The sequence below is a fragment of the Arctopsyche grandis genome, chromosome 12 (assembly GCF_051622035.1).
Source record: "Arctopsyche grandis isolate Sample6627 chromosome 12, ASM5162203v2, whole genome shotgun sequence".
Classification (NCBI taxonomy): Eukaryota; Metazoa; Arthropoda; class Insecta; order Trichoptera; family Hydropsychidae; genus Arctopsyche; species Arctopsyche grandis.
Genome location: NC_135366.1, coordinates 13,737,243 through 13,761,330, shown reverse-complemented (window position 1 = coordinate 13,761,330; position 24,088 = coordinate 13,737,243). Strand labels below are relative to the sequence as shown.

At 33.1% G+C, this 24,088-nt stretch overlaps 4 protein-coding genes across 4 annotated transcripts in view; 3 read left to right on the top strand and 1 right to left on the bottom strand.

The window, feature by feature from the left end:
* Rbbp5 (retinoblastoma binding protein 5) overlaps nt 1-24,088 on the top strand; it is a 199,610-nt gene that overhangs the window by 151,763 nt on the left and 23,759 nt on the right. The window lies entirely within an intron of this gene.
* Nucleotides 774-7,999, top strand: Incenp (Inner centromere protein). Its single transcript, XM_077443167.1, has 19 exons — nt 774-1,039; nt 1,796-1,904; nt 1,978-2,112; nt 2,242-2,382; nt 2,463-2,603; nt 2,668-2,795; nt 2,895-2,982; nt 3,056-3,122; nt 3,190-3,463; nt 3,542-3,713; nt 4,069-4,198; nt 4,716-4,845; nt 6,084-6,230; nt 6,306-6,481; nt 6,577-6,721; nt 6,805-6,947; nt 7,036-7,136; nt 7,311-7,445; nt 7,692-7,999. The coding sequence occupies exons 1-19, from the start codon at nt 905-907 to the stop codon at nt 7,886-7,888; spliced, it is 2,694 nt and encodes an 897-aa protein (XP_077299293.1). The 5' UTR covers nt 774-904; the 3' UTR covers nt 7,889-7,999.
* Nucleotides 13,059-18,602, top strand: ENGase (cytosolic endo-beta-N-acetylglucosaminidase). The gene is made up of 7 exons (XM_077443242.1): nt 13,059-13,598; nt 15,693-15,841; nt 15,930-16,227; nt 16,303-16,468; nt 16,556-16,867; nt 17,108-17,841; nt 17,918-18,602. The coding sequence occupies exons 1-7, from the start codon at nt 13,276-13,278 to the stop codon at nt 18,036-18,038; spliced, it is 2,103 nt and encodes a 700-aa protein (XP_077299368.1). The 5' UTR covers nt 13,059-13,275; the 3' UTR covers nt 18,039-18,602.
* Nucleotides 18,035-22,103, bottom strand: LOC143920371 (syntenin-1-like). The gene is made up of 4 exons (XM_077443243.1): nt 21,507-22,103; nt 19,233-19,772; nt 18,888-19,151; nt 18,035-18,800 (listed from the first exon to the last, which is right to left on the bottom strand). The coding sequence occupies exons 2-4, from the start codon at nt 19,769-19,771 to the stop codon at nt 18,749-18,751; spliced, it is 855 nt and encodes a 284-aa protein (XP_077299369.1). The 5' UTR covers nt 19,772; nt 21,507-22,103; the 3' UTR covers nt 18,035-18,748.

The window sequence follows — 24,088 nt, the reverse complement described above, 5'->3', positions numbered from 1 at the left end:
TACTTATTCAAATTTTTATTGTGTCAATTGATCAGATGTTTTATATTCAAATATGGAAAAACCGTCCACACACACGATAACTACTACCGATTTTTCCATATTGCAACCTGTGGTTTTTATTTAGGAACTGGATATGGAAATATCAGTAGTAGATATCGTGTGTGTGGACGACGACAATAAGGTTTAACTTTACCAAACTGTTTATAATGCTCAACATACACAAAATAATCATTAATTCGTATTTGAATACAAATAGCGGTAATTTATAAATTTATTAGGTTTTGTTCAGTGCCGGTTTTAGGGAGAGGGGGCTGGGTCGGGCGGCGCCCGAGGGCGCCGAGTATGTTGGGGCGCCACTCCATGCACCGAAGGCGCTTTAAAATTTAAAATTAGGGCGCCAACGACTCTAAAAAATTTTAGATTAGAGTGCCAAAGACGAAACTTAAATTGATCATTTGAAATTGAAACTTATCTCCGGTCTACAATGTCACAAAATAAATTGTCATAATTTTCTAGGGGCGCTTAGAAAAAATTGCCCGAGGGCGCCATAGGGTGTAAGGCCGGCACTGGTTTTGTTCGTTTCGTATAATTTTGACATTTTATTGTGACTTGCAAAATCGATTTTTGATCTTTGATTCTCTGCTCAGTGGCTTCGAACCCGGGAACTGAGAAAAATGACCTAATGCAGTTCACCAAAAGAGTCTATGTAAAAATTGTCATAATTTCTAGATAAAGCGAAAGTTCATTCGGATTCGTTAAGTTGGTATTGCGTTGGTAATGTGTCGGTGTGACAACGATGCTTCAGTGACGGTTACATTTGAACGGTCGGTTAGTCAGTTGGTTAGTTGAATAGTCGAGCGGTCGTTCGGTAATCAGCGTAGGGAAGAAGATTGCAGCTGTCGTGATGGCCCTGCCCCTCAGAACTCTTTGCTCGATTTTGAACTCTCCAAAAGAGCTCTACTCGGAGATCCCCAGCGGTTTAACCAAACTGCTCACCGATGGAGACGACGCGTGCAACCAGACTAATTCCCAGTTCGAGGTTTGACTGACATTCTTTGTGATTTCTTCTTATCTCCAACTGGCGACCACAATTGGACTTAGTTTTGCCTAATACAAATCAATTCACATGTGTAACATTTTGCACCTGCTACTTCATGAACCACTCTTGTACAGTTGGGGTTTCGAATAATGCCATTTTCGCTCGGAGACCCCGGATTTTTCTCGATATTTTATTTATAATCCAATTTTACTGATAATTTCTCCGGGATGAGGAATGAAATAATTACTATCCTATCATTTTAAAATATAGTTCATGTGTAAAATTTCTGTAACATTAGTGCACTTGTTTACAGTACATTAGTAAAACAGTTTTTTTTATAAATTAATTAAGAATTTGAGTCAACACTAGATGTACATATTTTGCTGATGATCGCTTATGGTTCCGGTGCGTTTAACCTTACTCGATATTTATATGTTAATTTTAAATTTATTTAAATGAACGTACATCTAATAATAATAAAAATTCTGACATCAAAGCTAAACTATTTTTCTGTTAAAATATGAATGTGCATTTTTTTGATTATATACCTGAAAATTTATTATTCGTTTGTCAAAATATCAACATGGCAGGTTTTTTTTCTTATAATATACTATACACTGACCAATTCATGAACAAAGCAATGTTCTATGTACCATTCATAAATTTAGATATTTACTTTGACATAATCATTAAATGAGCATGAATTCGGTGTAACATATGTATATTAAATAATTATATACGTCAATTGTATTTTAGGTGGAGTTGCGATTTCTACGTTGTGAGAGAGATAGATTATTAAAGCAATTGGAAAGTTCTAAAACAGTTGTCAATAAAAGAAAGCTAAATAATATTAATGAAAATGATGGTAATGTTCAATTTTTAATTCATTATGATTAATATTTTGTTTTTATTCTTGTTTAACAAGTCAATTTTTCAAGATTTTCAAGATTTTTCATCTAAAAAAAATCGACCATCAAATGAAAATGAAGAAATTGTGCAAAATTGTACTTTCAAATCAGTCCACAATAACAGTAATACTTCAACACCAAATGAAAAATCAGTGATTGATCACGGTAAATAAATCTTTGCGTGCTTTTTTATGTTTAAATAAACATGTAGTAAATACATAATATGATTGTGATTGATTAGCGTGTTTTCATTAATTCCACATTTACTTTTATTTATACTGTTTATAATTTTAGTCGAAATGTCTTTAAATACAAATTATACAACGTCTCAAGATGAATCGAAAAGAAACATGGATATAGAAAAAAATAGTGATGAATGTGATAATCCAATTCTTGATGATAAATTAATGCCCCCACCAAAAATGCCTACTCGAAGTAAGTTGTGTACTAAGGCTATTATATAATGTATATATATATATATATATAATCTGTGTTATATTATGTATTCTTTTTAGAAAAAAGGGGACCTAATGCAAAAAAAGATGCTCCACAAATAATTATAGATTTAGATTGCACAGATAGTGACAATGCGAAACCTAGCAGAAAACTGCGAAACACTAAATCAATGAAACAAAATTCCATTGCTTCTATTTTGGGTATTTCACTTGATTTTCATATATTTTGTGAGTTAAGAAGAAGTGTTGTAATTTTAAATTCTAGTTTTAGAAGAATCAACAAGAATGAGTACTAGATCAACTCGTAATAGTAGCCGACAAACATCAACTATGAAGATTATGGATGCCATGCAACCTGTAAAAAAAGACAAGAAATCTAAACGAAAGGGGAAGGTAAATTCAACTGAAGTACATTATATAATTATTTCATGTATTTTTAAGTTCAGTTTATTTCATACCACAATAATATAATATATATATTACAAATTTTAGTCAAAATCGGATTCTAATGAAAATATTACCCATAGCATAGACGACTTGGAAAACCACGAAAATACTAATATGTCACACTCGAACACTGGTAAAATTTTCATTAACTTTTAGTTAATAGCAATATCATTTAACAATTTTTTATGTTTTAATTTTTATTTCAGTCCATATTGATAATGAAAGTGAAAAAGTTATTTCCGTTGAGAAAAAACGTTCATTTGAAAATTGCAAGTAAGGTTTTTTTTTTTTTTCAATACTGCATTTATTTTATGAATTACTTATGTTTACTTCATTTTAGTTTGTCAAAAAGTGAAATCGATCAAAAAATAGTTGAAAAAAAGATATCATGTGAACCTTTGGAAAATATCAATCATAGATCTGAAATTTCAAATAATGAGATTATGGCATCTGCAATTACATCTCCCAAAATTTTTGAAGAAAATATGCTACGTGATTCTGTTGAAATTCAATGTCTTCCTGCAAACATTCGTAACGAGGTGAATGTATCGATGACATCTGGGGAACATCCAAAAAAAGAAATTGACAGCAAGAAAAATAAAAGTTCTAAGAAAGTCTGTACTTTCTTATCATTAATTAGTAATTTCATATCCTTTCATGTACTAATATCAATTGTATTGAATATTTTTTAGAATCTTAATGAAACTGTGGTGATAACAGCATTACCTGAAATATGTAATAAATCAATTGATATTTCGAACATCAAATCATCTCCAGCACCAATACCTTGTGATACTACAATTACTTTAGTTACCAAAGATGGTGTTAAATTAGCAGTAAATGAAACCGTGGTTATTAGTAAAGGTTTGTTTATTTTTATTGACTTGCCTTGTTCGAGACTGTGGAGTTCATTCTACACTCTGCCCCACACTCTGATTACAACATTTGACTCCCGGCTCCAATTTGAAAAATACCAAATTGAATTATTATACAGTTTCTTATGTGCATATGACTATTTTCAAGTATGTACTGTACGGAATATAATAGAATAGGCTAATTTTCGAATATATAACATTTGGTTTTATATTTCATTCTTATGAATCATCTATAATGTATACGATTTAAATCAGGAGTTGGGAGTTGGGAAAACTGTTGATCTGAAATATTTAAGTAAGTGAAATATTGTGGTTAATTACATTTTTGGTTTTTATCATTACAGATGATCAAGTTTTATACAACAGTTCTGATTCTGTATTACCAGATGATTTTAGTGAAGTTGAAGATACACCATCAAAAAATAATCCACTAAAATCCACCTTGAATATTAACAAAAATATGAAAATGTTCGAGTAAGTTCATAAAACAACTTTTTTGATATATGTATGTATGTAAATTAGTTAGTATATAGTAATTATCATTTTTTTTATACTAAAGTCACCACAATTTGAAGAGTGGTAAAAAAATCTAGAATTGAGATTATTTCATGACACTCTTACTTGTTAGGTATTGTCTTAATATATAAAATTTACACATTTAAAGTTAAACAATTTTTTTTAATGTATATATTATGATCTATATGATAAATTAACTAATTCTACATTATAACTAGTTAATGTGATTAATAATATTATTTTTAATTTTTAGTAAGTAATTTTAGAATATTTTCAATTTTTAGACCTCTAAAATAATTTTTAGTTTTTAATTTTTAGACCTTTAGTTCTAGTGGGAACTCTAAATAACAAAACCAATTTTACTTACCTCCTTCCTAATCTAAATAATCACATTAACCAATTATTAATAATAAGCAGGTTTTCATATTGACCATAACATATTCATACAATGATTTTATTTTACTTTGATTCATAGAAGTCCAGTTAAAAAAGCTGTGAAACATTTTGAAAAATTGGCAGAAATTGGTAATAAAGTCAGTAATGCAAAGGTTACCAATCCAACACGCATTAAAACTAGGGGAGTAATCGCCAAAGAGTGTAACCAGGTTAAATTAATTTTTTACTACTGCATTTTTATTATATCTATAAAATGTTCCTCTGAAAATACCTTATTAAATATTCTGATAAAAATTGTATTCCTATAACTGATATGTTGCGAGTGTTGGCGCAATCAAATGCGCCGGTGTAGTGTCAGTAAATACGTGTATAGCATGCTGTCACACTGCATTCAATAATAAAAATACTTTCTTTTCCTTTCGCGCTTCTGTGTGAGTATGAGAACGCGCCAACTCTCAGTAACAAACTTGTACATACTGGGGCTGCAGAATCGTTAAATGGGATTCTAGCCCTGATTACAATTTGACGTTTGAAGGTCTATTCATATTGTCATAGCACAGGCCGTAGGTATTATTATTTGGTACATTCTATGTATATCGTACTGCTATTTATGTGCTGTACCAATATGAATAGACCTTGACTTTTGACTGAATATTTCAAATGTCTTTATATCTTATTTTTCTGCTCTATCTTACATATAAAATATATACATATATATATTGATTCATTTTTTCTTCTATTCTATTTTTCCAATATTTCCATTATTTTTATACTTTAGTTTAGTTATGTAATGTGCTATTTAATCATATTATAGCTTTCATTCCTTTCCATTTCATTTGTTTATTTTGTATTTACCTTTTTCATTTGTTTTTTATATTTGTAAATTTCAATTTCTTCTTATATTCTATCTTATAACCTTTTCCAAATATTTTAATACTATAGTTTAATTATGCAATGTACTACATATTTTGTCATGCCTTTATTCTTTACTTTTTAATTTGTTTTCCTTATATTTATCTTTTTCATTTTTGTAAAAATCTATTATTGGACTCGGGTGTTACATATATTATTTATTTACTTTTTGTGTTTTTTATACCTATCTCTGTACATCCTGTCTGTTGATTTTTCAATTAATAAAATAAAATAAAATAAAACACTAATGTTTGTACGTATGTATGTATGTATGTGCCAGTGCGTGATTGGGTGGGAACAACACGTTCGACTTACTTTTTGCGTAGGGGGCGCAGCCAGATGGGGCCCCGCCGGGGGCGCAGCCCCCATGGGGCCCCTGTCGAGGGCGTCGCTTATAATAAAATAAATAAATATATTTTTTTAATTTTTTTTTTATACACCCCGGGCAAAGCCGGGTAATAAAGCTAGTCCAATATAAGTGCACTATCCAATGTGCTATGTCTGTCGCTTGCATTAAAATTTATTGTTTTTTTAGGATGATGCAGATGTACAAGAACCGATTGGAAAAAATGAAGGCTTGCATAGCTCCAAAAATGATATTCGTTTGAATAAAATTGGAACACCACTTGATAAAAAACTCAATGGGAAATGCAATATTCCCCTTTCAGCTGGTTTTAAATCGGTATTTTGCAACAAGTAAATATTGGGTTCCAGGTTTTTTTGTGCTATTTTCCCCTCATTATATGATTTTTTTTAGATGAGAAGTGCGTTAAAAACTAGTACTAGCAAATCAGTTGAAATGCTGTTTTCTCCCAATTCAGCTTCGGGAGCGGTTCATAATAATGTAGTTCAGACATCTGCAAATTCTGTTGATACGAACGATCCTTATCAAAAGCGTAATATACAACATCAAAAAAGAGAAGAACAACGAAAGTAAGTTTTTATTTGATTTAGAAGGAATTTACATAAGTGTCCTAATTAAATTGTTACTCTTATATATTGATAATTAAATTGTTACTCTTATATAGAAGAAGAGAAGAAAAGGCCCGCGCTGCTGCTTTGTCAAGAGAAGCGCAAGAAAAACTAAAGCAAGCTCAAATTGAACGTTTAGAAAGAGATAAAGAAGAAAAACTTCGTCAATTTCAAGTATTAAGGGAAGAAGAAGCTAAAAAGGTGTTTTTCGCGTTTTTTCAGTTTATAAAATGTTGAAAGTTTTGGTTAATTTGATAAATCTTATACCTATACTATTAATGTAGAAGAAACTTGCTCAGGAACGTAAAGCTGCTGAAGTAGAAGAACGACGAAAGCAAGAGGAAGCTGCCCGAAGAAAGGCTCGTTTAATTGAAAAAGAAGAAAAAAGACATCAACTTGCCCACCAAAATAATCTCGAAAGTGAAAAGTAATTGAAATAATTTTATTTAATTATTTAATTCTTTTTTATTATTGTGAGAGTATTATTAATAATTTTATATTTTGCGAAATTACAGGTTGCCAAAATTCCAAAAAAATAAAGAAAATATTCATATAAAAGAACTTAATGCTAAGACAGATTTATTTGATACTTTTTCAAGTGCTACAAAATATCAAAGTGAGTTTTGTATGTATTTATAAATGTGTGTTTAACTAATTTTATAAACATTAAATTAATGCTTCATAATTAAGATTCTGAAGAAAGGATGTGGTTTTGTTGTTATGCATAGTAAAATAAGGTCATTTTATCATATCCTTCATTTATATAAAATTGTTCGCATTTTTTTTTTAGCACCCAACAATATTTTAAAATCTATAGAAATTTTCAATAAAATGATTCAAGAAGATGAAGACTTGGAAACAAAAAATGCTTCTGATAAGGAAAAAAAGAAAGCTGAAGAGGAGAGAAAGCCTTTGTGGGCGAAGCGTAAGTCGATTTATTTATGTAATATATGTATTAACATGGTAACAAAATTTTAAATCTGGATCAACTACAAAAATGGGTCGCAACCAAAGGTTAAGACTCCCCGATTTAAAGGAAGCAACTATGTAATCTGAGATTACTTAATAATATGCATATTATATTAATTATGTATTTTACAAAAAATATTTGATAATTTGTACATATGTATATCTTTGTAAGTGTAAGTTTATATGTTTTCTTGTATTTTAGGAGAAAACTTTGATATTCTATTTAAAGTACAACATTACATCAAACCTTCAGTTATTGACAAATTTTATCAAACTGTTGAGTTTGTTCCTAACTTGGTGGAAATATTTCCGGGAATTAAACATTCGAAACTTCAAAGGAATTCAAGTGCAGTGTGGAGAACGCCCCCAAGATGTTCTATGATGCCTAATCGCGATTAAATTAAACTTTTACTATAAGTATATGAACCATGAAATTTATCTAAACAATGTTATTTATAATTTTAACCATACAGCTTGGAATCCAATATGTAGCATGAGGTAATACATATTTTCATAATATTTGATTTCCAAGTATTACATGTTATGTTGGAAAACTAATTTGATGTCCTTTTTTTTATAATTAATTTGTCTAATGATTATAGATTTTTTTAATCTTATCGCTAGTTTGTATTGCTTTAAATTTATGTAGTTTTATTACTTTTTATATATACTTAAATTAATTTTAACAACATTTTTAATTATATATATATATATAAAAAATATATGATTATGAACTGACTAATGCGTATTTTTTCAAGCTTTTTAAGTATCCTTTTTATAGATTTTTTAGTATGTATATATTTCACATATATGTATTTAAGGAATTTAATGGGATAAAAATGTAAATTTATGAATTTTGAGTACACAGATTTACGTTATTCAATTTTCTCAAGGTTACGATTTTGCTGAAAAGAGGCGTTATGGTTTCTTTTAGAAATTTCTTTCAATGTAAGTAATTGGCGAAATTAACATTAAATACATAAGCTCTGTTATTAGGATGGGCTGGCTTTTAAATGTTGGAGGTTTGATTGTGTAGCACTGATTATTTTGTTATAAAGGAATTTAGATGCATTCAAAATATTATTTGGAGTAAGTATTATTCATGAAGTATTCATATAAAACATGGATCATCGCACATTTAAGAATGGAATTGAATAACATTTATTCAAAAACATATCAGTTGTACGAGCATACACATTTTTTTTGTAAATTTTTCGATACTTTCTCGTTATCTGGAACCAAATAAAATAGAAAAGTTAATTATTTATATATTTTGAGACACGATAGTAATTATAATTTTGATTGCGTTCAAAAGTAATTTGAAGTCATCCCTGACCTAGATAATTCTAATATAACTTCAAATGAATCAAATATTTCCAATTCCATCATGCAGGCTCTCTAATTATCCTGTCTATTTCGATATTCTCAGTGGCGGTTTATCACATGGTATATTGAAAATAGCGCGCGCTTGGGGCCCCCGAATCTTGGGAGTTATTATTATTATCATTGTCCAGAATACGTTAATAAATAAAATGAGTACATATTTTACATAGTATTTTAAAATAGTACCTATCTTACTCCAAAAACTAAGTGTTTCAAATACATATGTATGGTAAATAAATAAAAAAATATCGTTTTGTAAATATGGTAAAAAACGATGATAGCATTTTTTTACTGAAGTGGCGGCCTCAAATTTCAAATGCGCCTGGGGCCCCCCATTTACTTGATTCGTCGATGGATATTTTCTAAAATTGCTATCATCAACATTTTTGCACTGCTGTCATCATTTTCGACCGAAAACTAGTAGCGATCCATTGCTGGGGAAACACTCGGATAGCATCGATAGTTAACAAGCTCTCACCAATTACAAAGTCTTAATTAATCCTTCGTGTCTTATCTGGTTTTGGAAGTTTTTAAGGTTTTCACTTTTCTATGTGTACATGTGCAGATGTACGTTTTTCTCACGTCGTTCTTCCAGTGCACGTTATAATTATAATTAGATCGAGAGAGCATGCATTATTATTTGAAATTGCATTTAGCAGAATTTATTTATGGAGAACGCATCTTAATTATAATTGGCCAATGCATAAAAATTGCTAATTTATATAGATGGATGTTTTGTAAAATAAATAATCTTGTTGTTTACCTATAAAGGTCTGTTCATACTTAACAGCACTGCACGACTCCGTTTCAAATATGTCATTTTATTACATTTCTATTCATATCTACCTACACGTCGCGGTCACGTCACTTCACAGCACTTTGGCCGAGTGCAAGGAAAAATCGGCTTACTTATACATTACAGGTGTGGGAATCTCGTCACCATCATCAAGACATTTACTGCGACGCAGAATACATTTCCAAAACCTTCTAGAAAGCCCCACCCCTACCAGTCGAGTGGAAACACACCGGTCGAAGCACACCTGCAGCCATTAAACTAAAATCAAGCGGAACGGTGCCAAAATGTTCCAGAAAGCTCCACCCCTACCAGTAGAGTGGAACCAAACCGGTCGAAGCACACCGCAGCCATTAAACTACATCGAGCGGAACGGTGCCAATCGTTCCAGAAAATTCTACCCCATCGACAAAAACACATTCCTCGCATACGCATCAACAACAGCTGCAACGAGTCACGTGATGCCCAAAAACACTATAAAAGGAGGTCCAACCCAAACAACGCCAGTCGACCCACAGCAGCAAGCGTCGACACACAGAAGCAGACCAGTCGACCCACAGCAGCAAGCGTCGACACACAGCAGCAGACCAGAGACCTTCTGAACATAGCCGAACGCCGAGCCAGCAACATACTGCCGCATCCAGATACCTTCTGAACATAGCCGAACAACGAGCCAGCAACACACTGCCGCATCCAGAGACTTGCTGAACATAGCCGAATGCCGAGCCAGCAACACTCTACCATATCCAGAGACCGCTGAACGACATACTTTTACCAACTATTAATCACTAGTGTTGGACCCGTTGATTTCAACGGGTGGTTTCGAAAAGGAATTGAAACTCGAATAAAAATAAAGTTAAAGATATTGAATCGACTGGTTTCGGAAAGAAATTGATGCACGAATTACGAAGTGATTACGAATTACGAACTACGTTTTGTGCATCGCCGACCTCCTGACGCCTTTGCCCCCGATGCCTCCGTCGCTCCGGGGCCTTCGGCCCCAGCGCCGCCGACGCCTCCGGCGCCCCCGACGCCTTCGGCACCCCGGGGGCTTCGCCCCCAGCGCCGCCGACGCCTCCGGCGCCCCCAGCACCCCCGATGCCTTCGGCACCCCGGGGGCTTCGCCCCCAGCGCCGCCGACGCCTCCGGCGCCCCCAGCCCCCCCGATGCCTTCGGCACCCCGGGGGCTTCGCCCCCAGCGTCCCCGATGCCTTCGGCATCCCGTCGCCCCCAGCCCCCCCGATGCCTTCGGCACCCCGGGGGCTTCGCCCCCAGCGTCCCCGATGCCTTCGGCATCCCGTGGGCTTCGCCCCCAGCGCCGCCGACGCCTCCGGCGCCCCCAGCGCCCCGATGCCTTTGGCACCCCGGGGGCTTCGCCCCCAGCGCCGCCAGCGCCCCCGGCAATGAAAAAACTGAAAAAATGAAAAAAATGAAAAAAATGAAAAACTGAAAAAATGAAAAAACTGAAAAAATGAAAAAAATGAAAAAAATGAAAAAACTGAAAAAATGAAAAAAATGAAAAAACTGAAAAAATGAAAAAAATGAAAAAACTGAAAAAATGAAAAAAATGAAAAAAATGAAAAAACTGAAAAAATGAAAAAAATGAAAAAACTGAAAAAATGAAAAAAATGAAAAAACTGAAAAAATGAAAAAAATGAAAAAAATGAAAAAACTGAAAAAATGAAAAAAATGAAAAAACTGAAAAAATGAAAAAAATGAAAAAAATGAAAAAATGAAAAAACTGAAAAAATGAAAAAAATGAAAAAAATGAAAAACTGAAAAAATGAAAAAAATGAAAAAACTGAAAAAATGAAAAAAATGAAAAAAATGAAAAAACTGAAAAAATGAAAAAAATGAAAAAACTGAAAAAATGAAAAAAATGAAAAAACTGAAAAAATGAAAAAAATGAAAAAAATGAAAAAACTGAAAAAATGAAAAAAATGAAAAAACTGAAAAAATGAAAAAAATGAAAAAACTGAAAAAATGAAAAAAATTAAAAAACTGAAAAATATGAAAAAAAAAAAAAATTTGTTCCCCATACTGGTTGATGGTTGATCGTCCGTCACATACAAATATACAAATATACAAATATACAAATATACAAATATATTTAGCGACAGTCCGTTTTTATATATACAAATATACTTGTGTATACGTTGTTACATCAAAATAAATACCATATCCAACATATACCAGTATTTAATACCGAAACACAGACGAACCTGTCTACAATACATGGCGGACTGGTGGTGAAGAACACCTTTACAACTAGATCAGTCCCCATAACTGGAGACCCCGACGTGATCAGTCCCCATACAGGCCATGACGATACGGCGCAATATTGCTTACGTCGTATTGTCGAGTACTTGCAATATGAATGCATACAGCAAAAATGTTTCGGCGTTTATCGAACGAAAAATTATTTATAATCGCGTTGTTGTTGGAAGAAGAAGCTCAAGAAGGCAACAAAAAAGCACGGAGGCGCTTTGATGTGCATCCCATGTTAAAAAATAGAAAAACCGAAGGAGAGTTTTGGACACTGTATAATGATGGACAATTTTTTTTTAAATATTTGCGCCAAAACCATGTCGAAAGATTGAACAGCTGTCAACTGTCACTATCGATAATTGGTCCAAAACAGCAAACCGGCAGAAACATGGCACGCAATTTGCGTGTATATTTCCACGATGGCCATAAAAACGGATACGATACGTTGACGGATGTTGCTGTAAGGTATGAACAGGAAATGTCGGGTACTGCTGTAAGCCTGTCGTGGCGCAAACGTGACGGTTGGTATGAATATACCCATACAAAACGTTTTTTTGGCCATCGTGGAATTATACACGCGAATTACGTGCCATGAGTCTGCCGCTTTGCTGTTTTGGACCAATTATCTATAGTGACAGTTGACAGCTGTTCAATCTTTCGACCTGGTTTTGACGCAAATATTAAAAAAATATTTAAATTTTTTTTTTATTTTTTTACGGAAATATTTAAAAAATTTTGTCAATCATCCACAAGCTGCTTATACAGTGTCCAAAACTCTCCTTCGGTTTTTCTATTTTTTAACATGGGATGCACATCAAAACGCCTCCGTGCTTTTTTATCGCCTTCTTGAGCTTCTTCTTCTAACAAAAACGCGATTATACATAATTTTTCGTTCGATAAACGTCGAAATATTTTTGCTGACTTGTATTCTGACGCGTAGCTACGAATGCACGTGTATGCATTCATATTGCATGTACTCGACAATACGACGTAAGCAATATTGCGCCGTATCGTCATGGCCTCTAATGTATAAGTATGCACTCGGCCAAATTGCTGTAAACGTGGCGTGACCGCGACGTGTAGGTAGATATGAATAGAAATGTAATAAAATGACATATTTGAAACGCAGTCGTGCAGTGCTGTTAAGTATGAACAGACCTTAAATCGGTAGCTAGTATGGAACGCGATATACAATCGCATCATGTACACACATATGCATATGTATGATATTTTTAAATTGTGGCAATGGTCAACGAATGCAGAATGTAGGTCGTGTTGATATGAGAGATATGTGTGTGGTGTGGCGAGTGGCGGTAAGCGGGTGTCAGTATAAAAAGAGGCGATGAGTGAGGAGAGAGAGGAGACGAGACGAGACGGGGCGATGGCGGCGTCGGCGTCGGCGTCGGCGTCGGCGTCAGAGGAGTGCGCCCCCGTCGACAGCCTGCGTGACCTCGAGCTCCTGGTTCGCGCGCCGCCGCGCTGGGCCTCCGCCACCTCCTCCCTCTCCCGCCGCTGCCCGCCTCGGCCCACCTCTGCCCTCTACTCGCACGGCCACGCCTGTCACCTGCCCCTCTCCCCGACCCCGACCCCTTCGACCCCAACCCCTTCGAACCCGCCCAGGACGCTGCTGTGTCACGACATGAAGAACGGCTACCACGATGACAGGTTTGTGACAACTTCCTTGTACAACTTTTCAATCAAATATTTTTATTTCATAGTATCTAAAGGTGCGTCTACGCTAGAGAGCCGAGCACAAATTCGTGTAGTGTGGACCGACTTACAAGCGTCGAACGAGCGCGCTTCGAGCTTTTGGCTCGTGCTCGAGTGTGCTCCGCCTGTTGTCGGTTTTGTGACGAACAAATAGGGATTTGCATCTCGCTCGCAATGCGCTCGTGGACGTGTTGAGTGACAGACGTTTCGCTCGAGCATCATGGAAACGTGGACAGAAGATGTTTGTTTGCAATTAATTGAATTATATCAAAATAATCCAACGATATGGGACCCAAAACATGAGGATTACTATAAAAAAAATAAGAAGATTGATACATGGTCTCATATATCCCAAGACTTGGGCAAGGATGTCCATATCCGCCACGAGCCGCGAGCACACTGCGGAAAACTACGTTCGAGGGGAATGATTGTTGTACGTCCACACTTGACACCGCGAGTAGAGCGGCTCGGCTTGTGCTCAACTCGTGCTCGGCTCTCTAGCGTAGACCCACCTTAATATATTCATTCAAATATTCAAAGCCTTCAACAAAAACATTAGCAAATTAGTATATGTTTATCGGGAACAAATTTTTTTTTTATTTTTTTTTTATTTTACATATATACCAGGAAGGCCTTACAGAAAAATCCCAATGCGCCTTCCTGGCCAATTACAAATACAAATGCAGCATTTTTTTATTATAAGTCGTTGAATCGCGAGACACTGAAAAAACTCGCAAATTAACGAGACATCTATGAATTGTACATAAATTTTTATTGTACATTCATCAAATTTCAAATAGTGGTGACATAGTAGGTAGGAAGGATTTTTAGCCAATTTTTTTTCCGGGAACCGTTTCAACAATGAAATCAGAGAAAATTGGCAAACTCTGATAGGAAACGATCAACCTGGAGTCACAAATCCAGGTCTGACCAACAGCATACTCTGAAAAATTCATTTTCATTCAGGGATAGAACCCGGCACCTTCATGACGGTAAGCAGAAGCTTAACGTCCGAGCTATGCTGCTGCATCTGCAGCAGCATAGCTCTGCATCTGCCGAGTGACTTTTTTATATATATATATATATATATATATATAATATATATATATATATATATATATATATATATATATATATATATATATATATATAATATATATATATATATATATATATATATATATATATATATATGTATGTATGTATGTATGTATGTATGTATGTATGTATGTATGTATGTATGTATGTATATATATATATATATATATATATATATATATATATATATATATATATATATTTATATTTACTAGCTGAACCCAGCATGCGTTGCAATGCCACAATAACGCATGCAGTTCCCGTTCTCGTTCCCGTTTTGTCGGAAAAACGCAGACAGCGAACACATTTGAAATTATTCGATTATTTATTTTATCCTAACAACGCATGTCGCGACGCGAAAACATTTACAACGAAATTACTGCGTTGCAATGCCACTCATTCCTGTTTTTGGCCGATTATTTTCACAGTAAGCTTCCCGGACATGCATACAATAAATCCTGAAAGTTCCATCTTACAATAACACATGCATTTCCCGTTCCCGTTTCTCGATGCGTTTCGATAAGTGAATGTTTCAGTTTCAAATTAATACTTAATAATCAAATTAAATTATACATAGTTACGTATAGGAACGCATACATGACAGACAAACACTGATTTATATACATATGTAGGATTGTTATGAGTGGTACGTAATGTATTTGTACGTTGGCATGCGTGCGCGCAAGTCTGTTACCAATGTAAACATTTCCTTAACTACTTTCGCGTCGATAAAATCATAGTTACGAATATTATTATTAAGAGGTTTTATCCCGTTTTTTTTTTTAACAAATCCTGAAAGTTCCATCGTAATCGGTTCTTTGGTTTAGGAGTCTATTCAAGACAGACAGAAAGACAGACAAACATTGATTTTTATATATATAGATAACTCAATATGCCAACACCCATCATTGGGTAAAATACTAGTAATATATAATTTTCTTATTATTATAGGTTTGTCGATGGATCTAATGATCACTCTGCATATTTATTTTACCACTGGGCTGCGATAGATATATTTATATACTTTAGTCATCATTTTATTACGATTCCTCCTTTGTGTTGGATAAATGTGGCTCACAAGCATGGTGTACAAATATTGGGTAATATAATTGCATTATTTCTATCCAGTGTGAATCGATTTTGTTTGATTAATTATATTTTAAAATTAAAAAAGATATATTTTTTCAGGAACTATTATCACCGAATGGGACCAAGGTTTTAAAATATGTGAAGAGTTTTTGGAGACTAAAGAAAAAATGCAGACATTTGTTAGTCAGTTAGTTTCTGTTGCCAAACATTTTAAATTAGACGGTTGGTTTTTGAATGTGGAAAATAAAGTCGATAAAGTGCAAGATTTACTCGAGTTCCTCAAGTGTTTAACAAAAGAAATGCACGAAAATGTTCCGGGTTCTATTGTGCTTTGGTACGATAGTGTTACAATTTCAGGCAGCTTAAGTTGGCAGAATTGTCTCAACAACAACAACAAGTATGATAAAATATTATATATATATGTATAACATGAAATTATTTATTAAATTGATTATCTTTTTTATACATTTAGAGACTTTTTTGATGCTTGCGATGGAATTTTCACTAATTATTGTTGGAATCTAACTCATTTAGAAAACTCTTTAGCAGTTGCAGGTGAGCGCAAAAACGATGTATTTTTCGGAGCTGATGTTTGGGGACGGAATTTTTGGGGCGGAGGATGCTTTAACACAGCTGAGGTTTCAAATTCATACAAATCAATATCCATTTTGATAATAATTTATCACTATTTGTGTAAACACTCATGAGTTACTAAATATTTTTAGGCAGTGAAAGAAATTCATAAAAATGGTTTTTCCATTGCTCTATTTGCTCCGGCCTGGACTCACGAAGGAATAGAAATTGGCGATATTTTCAAATACGCTAGAAAAATGATACGAGATTCTAAATTTTACGTTGACGAAAAACATCATAATTCATTTGATATGAAGTGTGCTTTGAAAAGCTACTTCATTTTGAGAGAAAACGCATTTTGGAGCACACTTTGGCCATATTTAAATACTAGGGGTCCTACTGAGCTGCCTTTTCATAGCTTCTTCTGTCTTGGTGCAGGAGAAAAAAAGCGATTGAACGGAAAGGTATAATTTTCATAAATTAAATTCAGTCATGAAATTATCCAGGTAATACTATTTCATGTAGTAACATTTGATTAAAAAATTAAAATTGAGATTGGGTTCAGTATATGTAGAAGTATCATCATCAAAAAATGGACTAATGGCTTCTATAATCTCTGGTTACAAAATACACACTACTATTGTTATAGAATGGGAAATAAACATGCATTTTTAATATACTATAAATGTGCATTTTCATTTTAGGTTGTTGGTGATAAAACGTGGTTCAACCTACGAGAACAACAATATCAAATTTCAATTCCACATTGTTCAATTAATTTTATTCTTGTGGACGAAGATGCAAAAGTAGAAACTGAGAGTAAAGAAACAAAAAGTATAGTGGCTGATGATACATCAGACATCAATAATGATGATAGAGTGAAAAGAAATATAAATGCTGATATTGAACAAAATTGTACTTGTCAAGTGGTACAATTAGAAACTGCTAGCCCACAAAATAAAGTGAGAAATAAGCCTATTGTTAAAAAATTCAATGTTAAACCAGATAATGAACAGCATGGTTGTTCCTCATATTATACAGAGGATAGCTTTTATGGTGGAAATTGTATTAAAATATCGCCTTTGAAATTAAAAAAGCAACACCAAAATGATGTTCAGCATAGAATAGTAGTGAGATTGTTCATCTGTGAATTTGAATGTCGACACAATTTTATTGTTTATTACATAATCAAACACTGTGATAAATCTGAACAAGACCTTAACTTGTTAATTTCAATGAAAGGCAAACAAATGGACAAATTCTTCGATATAGTTTTATGTGGAGAAAACTTTCTAAATATAAAAGATAATAGAGACTCTTCAATTTTATATCCGATTAATTTCGATAATGATGATTTTAAAAATTTGAAGGCAAATTTAATAACATATTTCCCAAGTTATTATTATACATCTAACAATGACGCTGGTTGGCAAATCAGGTGAGTTTGAAATTTTTAATATATTTTTGTCCATAATATATTTTTGATAATACATAGAAAATAAAATTGTTTTCAGGTACTATAATTTGAAATTTCCCGACAGTTCAATCATTAATATCAATTGTGAGCTCATCAATGATAAAGGCGAAATACTTTTGGGTGGACTCGGCATAATCAATGATATTCCTCCATTCTAATATATATAAAAATCTTTTTAATGTACAATAATTGTTTATATAGGTAGTATGCATATAGTATATTATATGTTTATATTTTTTAACATGCTATAAATAAATTACAGATAATATTTTTTATATGTATGTAATAGATAAAATACATTTTATTCAAAGAATACAACTCTTATAATTTTTGCCAAGTGTTATATGTACAAACATTATACGAGTATAAATGAATGTAGGATACAATATATGTATGCATCTATAATTTCTTACATTCTAGAAAAAAACAAATTAATATTACATGTAATAAAAGTATTAAAAAAAGTAAATGCAGTTGGAATATATGAAGATATTTTAATTGTAAAAAAAAAATAAAACATGCGAATTAAATTAACAGCACCCGTAAAATCAGTCACTTCTCTAAGAATTTGTTCGAAATATATATATAACATAATGGGGTTATCTGTAATATAATATGCATATATTTTAGTTACCAGTCAAAGAAACTAAAACAATATATATGTGCTTATAATTTATCTACGTAAATTGTGAAATTATGAATATTTTATTTTAAATAAATGGAACGAAAAAAATGAAATAAAAAAAATCTTTGATTTTTATATTTTTACAAGCAAATTTTTTAAATTTTGACTTAGTTTATAATACAAATTTAGCACTCAAATTAATGCATACAAAATTTAGAAAAAAATGGGTGAAAGTTGCACAAATTAAAAAACTGGTGTATGATCCATTGTCGATTTCAATAAATTAGCAGCCATCCTGAAAAATAAACAAATTATATAAACATAATTTTTATTTTTATTCATTAAAGGTTCTAAGATATACATATTATGTACGTTCACTCACTTGTTCACCATGTGTTTGTATATACTGCATGGCAATATTGTAAGTGTAACTACACTATCTGAAGATTCAATCACTTTGACAATTTCTTTGTCTTTCATGCCAACGACGTTTTGACCATTTATTTCTACCAATTGGTGATCTATTAACAATCCATTGCGAGCTGCTGAAGAATCTTGCACCAAATCAATGATTTTCCCATCTTTAAATCGGAAACCAACGCTTCCTGCAGAATCTTTGTGAAGTGTAAGTGTGCGTTCGAATGGCCTGAAAATGAACGCAGTAAAATTCATTAACTCCGAAATCTTTTGAAACTAAATATAATTTACTAAGAATAATAAAACTAACCTATCTCTGATGGACATTATTATGCCATTGTTGGGACATTTTTTTAGAATTTTGTGTGCTTCGTCCATAGATTTTCCAGCCAATGGTGTATTGTTGATTTCTAATATTTGATCACCGAACCGAAGACCGGCAAGCGCGGCTGGAGTATTTTTCATCACCAGGCATATGAACATTCCGTTATTGACGGCACGGAGTCTGAGACCAACCTTTCCTTCGGCATCTTTGCACAGTTGTACTTGTCTCACTCCCTGAGTAACAAATGCTTTCTTCATAGCTACGGATCCGCCCGAAAGAGGTGCCACCACATTTGAAGCAGTGCCATTGTTTACTGTGCGCGCTTGAACAATTTGAGAATACTCTGGCATGTTGATGGCAATAGTTTCAGGGGACAGTTCCAGTCCCATAAAATCAGCTAAAGCGGGATACATCAGGCCACTGTTGCTGTTTTGTAACTGGGCAACTGTGTTTACAGCTACAGTTTCTTGAGCTCTTTGCATCAAATCCACATTCATATCCTCCAAAGATGGATAGAGTGCCATTCTAAAAAAATTGACATATATATATATATATATATATATATATATATATATTTATTTATTTATATATAATTTTACCTATTAGCTAATTTACAAAAAAAATACATCTCAATAACTTAGATCTAAAATTCTATATTTAACTCATATGTACTGTCCCTCACAGAGGTGTCTCTTTGCTCCTCGCAAGAATGCATCCATGGTCTTAGAAGACCTGATGCACTCAGGGAGGGGGGTTATACATTAGTACACCCCTGTGAAAGACACCCCCAGCTGTCTTTCTTTTTCTTACTCTACCTACAACTAAATTATTCTTATTTCTAGTGTAATGATTATGAATATCTCTATTTCTTATTCTATAATCTTTAAAATAATCGGGTAATAACTCATGATCTAACTTATAAACAAACGATAATGTGCTTAGCTTTAAACTATTACTAATACTCAACCATCCCAATTCATCTAACGTACTTCTAATACTTTTTAATCTACCAACATTCAAAATACCTCTCATAGCTTTATTTTGTAATTTTTGTATTTTCCCTATATCTTGGCCACTAAACAAGCACAGTGGCACAATACACTACGTGTGGAAAGACAATTGTAATATAGACTAAAACTTTACTTTTTCTACTTAGACATTTCTTAACCTACATAAAACACCAACTTTTCTAGCCATTTTTTTTTTATAATATGTTCGTGTACCTTAACATTCAGTCTTGAAACTATGTAAATACCTAAATATTTAATGTTATCGACAATCTCTACTACTTTGTCATCCATTTTCACTTCACCTATGCCAGTTTTATTATTTATCCATATCATTCTTGTTTAATTAATATTAAAATATGTGCTAAATTTTAATATTTGTGTGGGTTAAAAACGCTAAAAAAATGATATGGCAGTAATGCAAAAAAATGAAATCGTACGAGGAAACATTCTAAAATATATATTATTGGAAATATGACTATTGTTAATAGATGAGTCAATATCCTACATTTTAGATTTTTCCTTGTTGTACACACATAAATGGTTTATAAACAGTGACTCAATCATTTAATGATAGTAGGTTATCATTCAGTAGGTTAATTTCTGGAAATTCTGGATTTAAAATTAGCATTAGTTATTGATTCTACATAAACGATTTTAATATTGTAGATTCACTAGTTCATTTATTATCTTTGGAAATAACTCGTTCTATAGGCATTTCGTTTAAAATGTTTAAATTTTTATTAAAAAATATTCTTATTATCAATAATTCAAATGACGATGCCGACAAGATTGGCTATAATACAGGTTTTCGGAAAACTTTTTTACACCACTGGATGTGCATACACAATTTTAAGATCTAACTACAAAGCGAATGATTATAGAGTGGAATATTTATATTTCTTTTCGTAATACACACGTATTACGAAAACAAATATGAAATTTTATTTACATCATATGTTATGATACGTTACGCATGCAATATGCAATCAGCGAGGAATGTTTCACATTTATTAACACTATACATATGTTCTATTTCCGAACACTGGCAGTTCATTAAATTATGTTGTTATATTTAAATACAGCATAATGAGATTAGATTGCACGGTTCAAACAATATAAACGTCACACGACATGATTAGCGATGAATCATTAGGATAAAGGGTTACATGAAAGTATGTAAGATTACATTCGAATGAAATGAATGATTCACTCTGTAAAATGCAATTAAGGCAATGTTAGAAGGCCTTACTTGTTAGCAGTTAGAAGGATGTGCAAGTTCGAAAGTAAGCAGCTCGGCAAGTGACGACTTCACCAGTGCTTGCTATTCGATTATTAATGTGCAGTTGTCAGTGTTATCAGTATCGATGAGTATCCCTCTCGAATCCACTCTGCCTATCGTCTGAATTGCCTACGCCTCTGTCTAGTAAACACAATTTACACATGTGCACTTTCCGTCACCACTCAGTAAATACAATTTTAATCAAAATAAATATTATTCTGTAAGAGTAACGATAATAATTATGCTAAAATTATAATCGATATCTTACTACTGTAATGCACTTATGAAAAAATTACAGATTTAGAATGAGTGAATTCATTTGCTCGTATTTTTTGCGGTAAAAGGACTACTAGTCATAGGACAACCGGTCACTCTAGATCGGTCACACGTGATCACCCGTTACACTAAAACTGGTCACACCCTAAAACTGGTCACCAGAAAACTGGTCACACCCTAAAATCGGTCACGAGAAAACTGGTTGACCGATTTTAAGTCTGTTCATACTTAACAGCACTGCACGACTCCGTTTCAAATATGTCATTTTATTACATTTCTATTCATATCTACCTACACGTCGCGGTCACGTCACGTTTACAGCAATTTGGCCGAGTGCAAGGCAAAATCGGCTTACTTATACATTAGAGGCCATGACGATACGGCGCAATATTGCTTACGTCGTATTGTCGAGTATATGCAATATGAATGCATACACGTGCATTCGTAGCTACGCGTCAGAATACAAGTCAGCAAAAATATTTCGACGTTTATCGTACGAAAAATTATGTATAATCGCGCTGTTGTTGGAAGAATAAGCTCAAGAAGGCGATAAAAAAGCACGGAGGCGTTTTGATGTGCATCCCATGTTAAAAAATAGAAAAACCGAAGGAGAGTTTTGGACACTGTATAAGCAGCTTGTGGATGATGGACAAAATTTTTTAAATATTTCCATAAAAAATTAAAAAAAATTTTTAAATATTTTTTTAATATTTGCGTCAAAACCAGGTCGAAAGATTGAACAGCTGTCAACTGTCACTATAGATAATTGGCCCAAAACAGCAAAGCGGCAGACTCATGGCACGCAATTCGCGTGTATATTTCCACGATGGCCAAAAAAACGGATACGATACGTTGACGGATGTTGCTGTAAGGTATGAACAGGAAATGTCGGGTACTGCTGTAAGCCTGCCGTGGCGTAAACGTGACGGCTGGTATGAATATACCCATACAAAATGTACCAAAGAATACTTTTCGTACGGCCGGATACCTGCTGAAGTCGGCACGTGCTGACTAGGTATGAACAGACCTTTTAGGGTGTGACCAGTTTTAGTGTGACGGGTGATCACGTGTGACCGATCAAGAGCGACCGGTTTTCCTGTAACCGGTTCACATTTGACTAGTAATCACCGAACCTTTTTTGGCTTTGGCAACATTTGTCAATTACTGTCAAAGTGTCAAATTGACATGGCGTACAATGTAAGTTTTGATCAGAAATTAAATATTTAATGCCATTAATAAATTCCCAAATCGATAATTTATCAGCCAGTCATTTATGTCTTTAAATGACTTTCACTTTCATTGATCGCTGATAAATTTATCTGTTTGCAAAGACTATTCGTATTCGATTAACCTATGTATGTGTGTAATTTACTTGTTTGAAAACTTTTCGATTTTTGTCATTTTCGCTTTAGAATTTCGCTTTTCGAATGTGTTTACCATTTATCATGTATGAGTTTTATATTTGTTAGTGATTTTATCGTTTTTTTTTTCGTGCTGGTTTTCTTGCTTCAACTGTACATAGAAGCACGTCAAGTATTTTGCGTATTTTTGTTTTTATGAAGATATTGAATAGAAACTCTTTAAACATATTTTAGTTATAATACTTTTTAAACTTATGTAAGTGGTTGGCGATAAAAATTAAATGTATTACGAACGTCTCTCAAGTATATTAAATTTAGTTTTGAAAACTTCAATATTTAATAATTATGAATCTCGACAAAAACACTCAAAGCAATTTCAATCATACACAATGATGTCATACGGCAGAATAAAACCATATATTGTTGATTTAAAAATTGGAGCGAAAATTTATCAAATCTCTCCATCGTTACGAAATTCCTTTCTCCTGTGAAAACTACGTTTTTATTTTATACTTTTCTATTCATAGTACTAAACAGTCACTCTGTTATAAACAAAATCGGGTTTCCCTTCTTTATTTTTTATTTTTTATTTTATTTAAATAGGCACACATACAGAATATAATATAAAAAGAAAGTTGTATAATGAGACAAAAAATAATAATAAACATAAATAAAAATATAATATTCCATTTACAGTGAGCACCACATGGTGAAACCTTCTGCCTTTAATAAGTGCTTGACTTTTCATTACATTCCCATGTGACATTTAACATGTGAGCTTACAATGCCATGAAGTTTCATTCTAAATATGGGCCTTAATTTTTTGGTACTTTCTCATTACCTGGACCCATATTAAAATCCGAATCGATCTAATAAAATCGAAGTAGATAATTTTTTGAATTGCTCTGTTATGTT

Excerpts from the sequence above, each read along its gene's own strand:
- Incenp (XM_077443167.1), top strand. The coding sequence starts at position 905 with ATGGCCCTGCCCCTCAGAACTCTTTGCTCGATTTTGAACTCTCCAAAA. Across the intron at positions 2,604-2,667 it reads TTCCATTGCTTCTATTTTGG|TTTTAGAAGAATCAACAAGA; the intron begins GTATTTCACTTG and ends TTTAAATTCTAG. Across the intron at positions 6,482-6,576 it reads AAAAGAGAAGAACAACGAAA|AAGAAGAGAAGAAAAGGCCC; the intron begins GTAAGTTTTTAT and ends ACTCTTATATAG.
- LOC143920371 (XM_077443243.1), bottom strand. The coding sequence starts at position 19,771 with ATGGCACTCTATCCATCTTTGGAGGATATGAATGTGGATTTGATGCAA. Across the intron at positions 19,152-19,232 it reads ATAATGTCCATCAGAGATAG|GCCATTCGAACGCACACTTA; the intron begins GTTAGTTTTATT and ends GTTCATTTTCAG. Across the intron at positions 18,801-18,887 it reads TACAAACACATGGTGAACAA|GATGGCTGCTAATTTATTGA; the intron begins GTGAGTGAACGT and ends TTTATTTTTCAG.
- ENGase (XM_077443242.1), top strand. The coding sequence starts at position 13,276 with ATGAGTGAGGAGAGAGAGGAGACGAGACGAGACGGGGCGATGGCGGCG. Across the intron at positions 15,842-15,929 it reads GCATGGTGTACAAATATTGG|GAACTATTATCACCGAATGG; the intron begins GTAATATAATTG and ends ATATTTTTTCAG. Across the intron at positions 16,868-17,107 it reads AAAAGCGATTGAACGGAAAG|GTTGTTGGTGATAAAACGTG; the intron begins GTATAATTTTCA and ends TTTTCATTTTAG.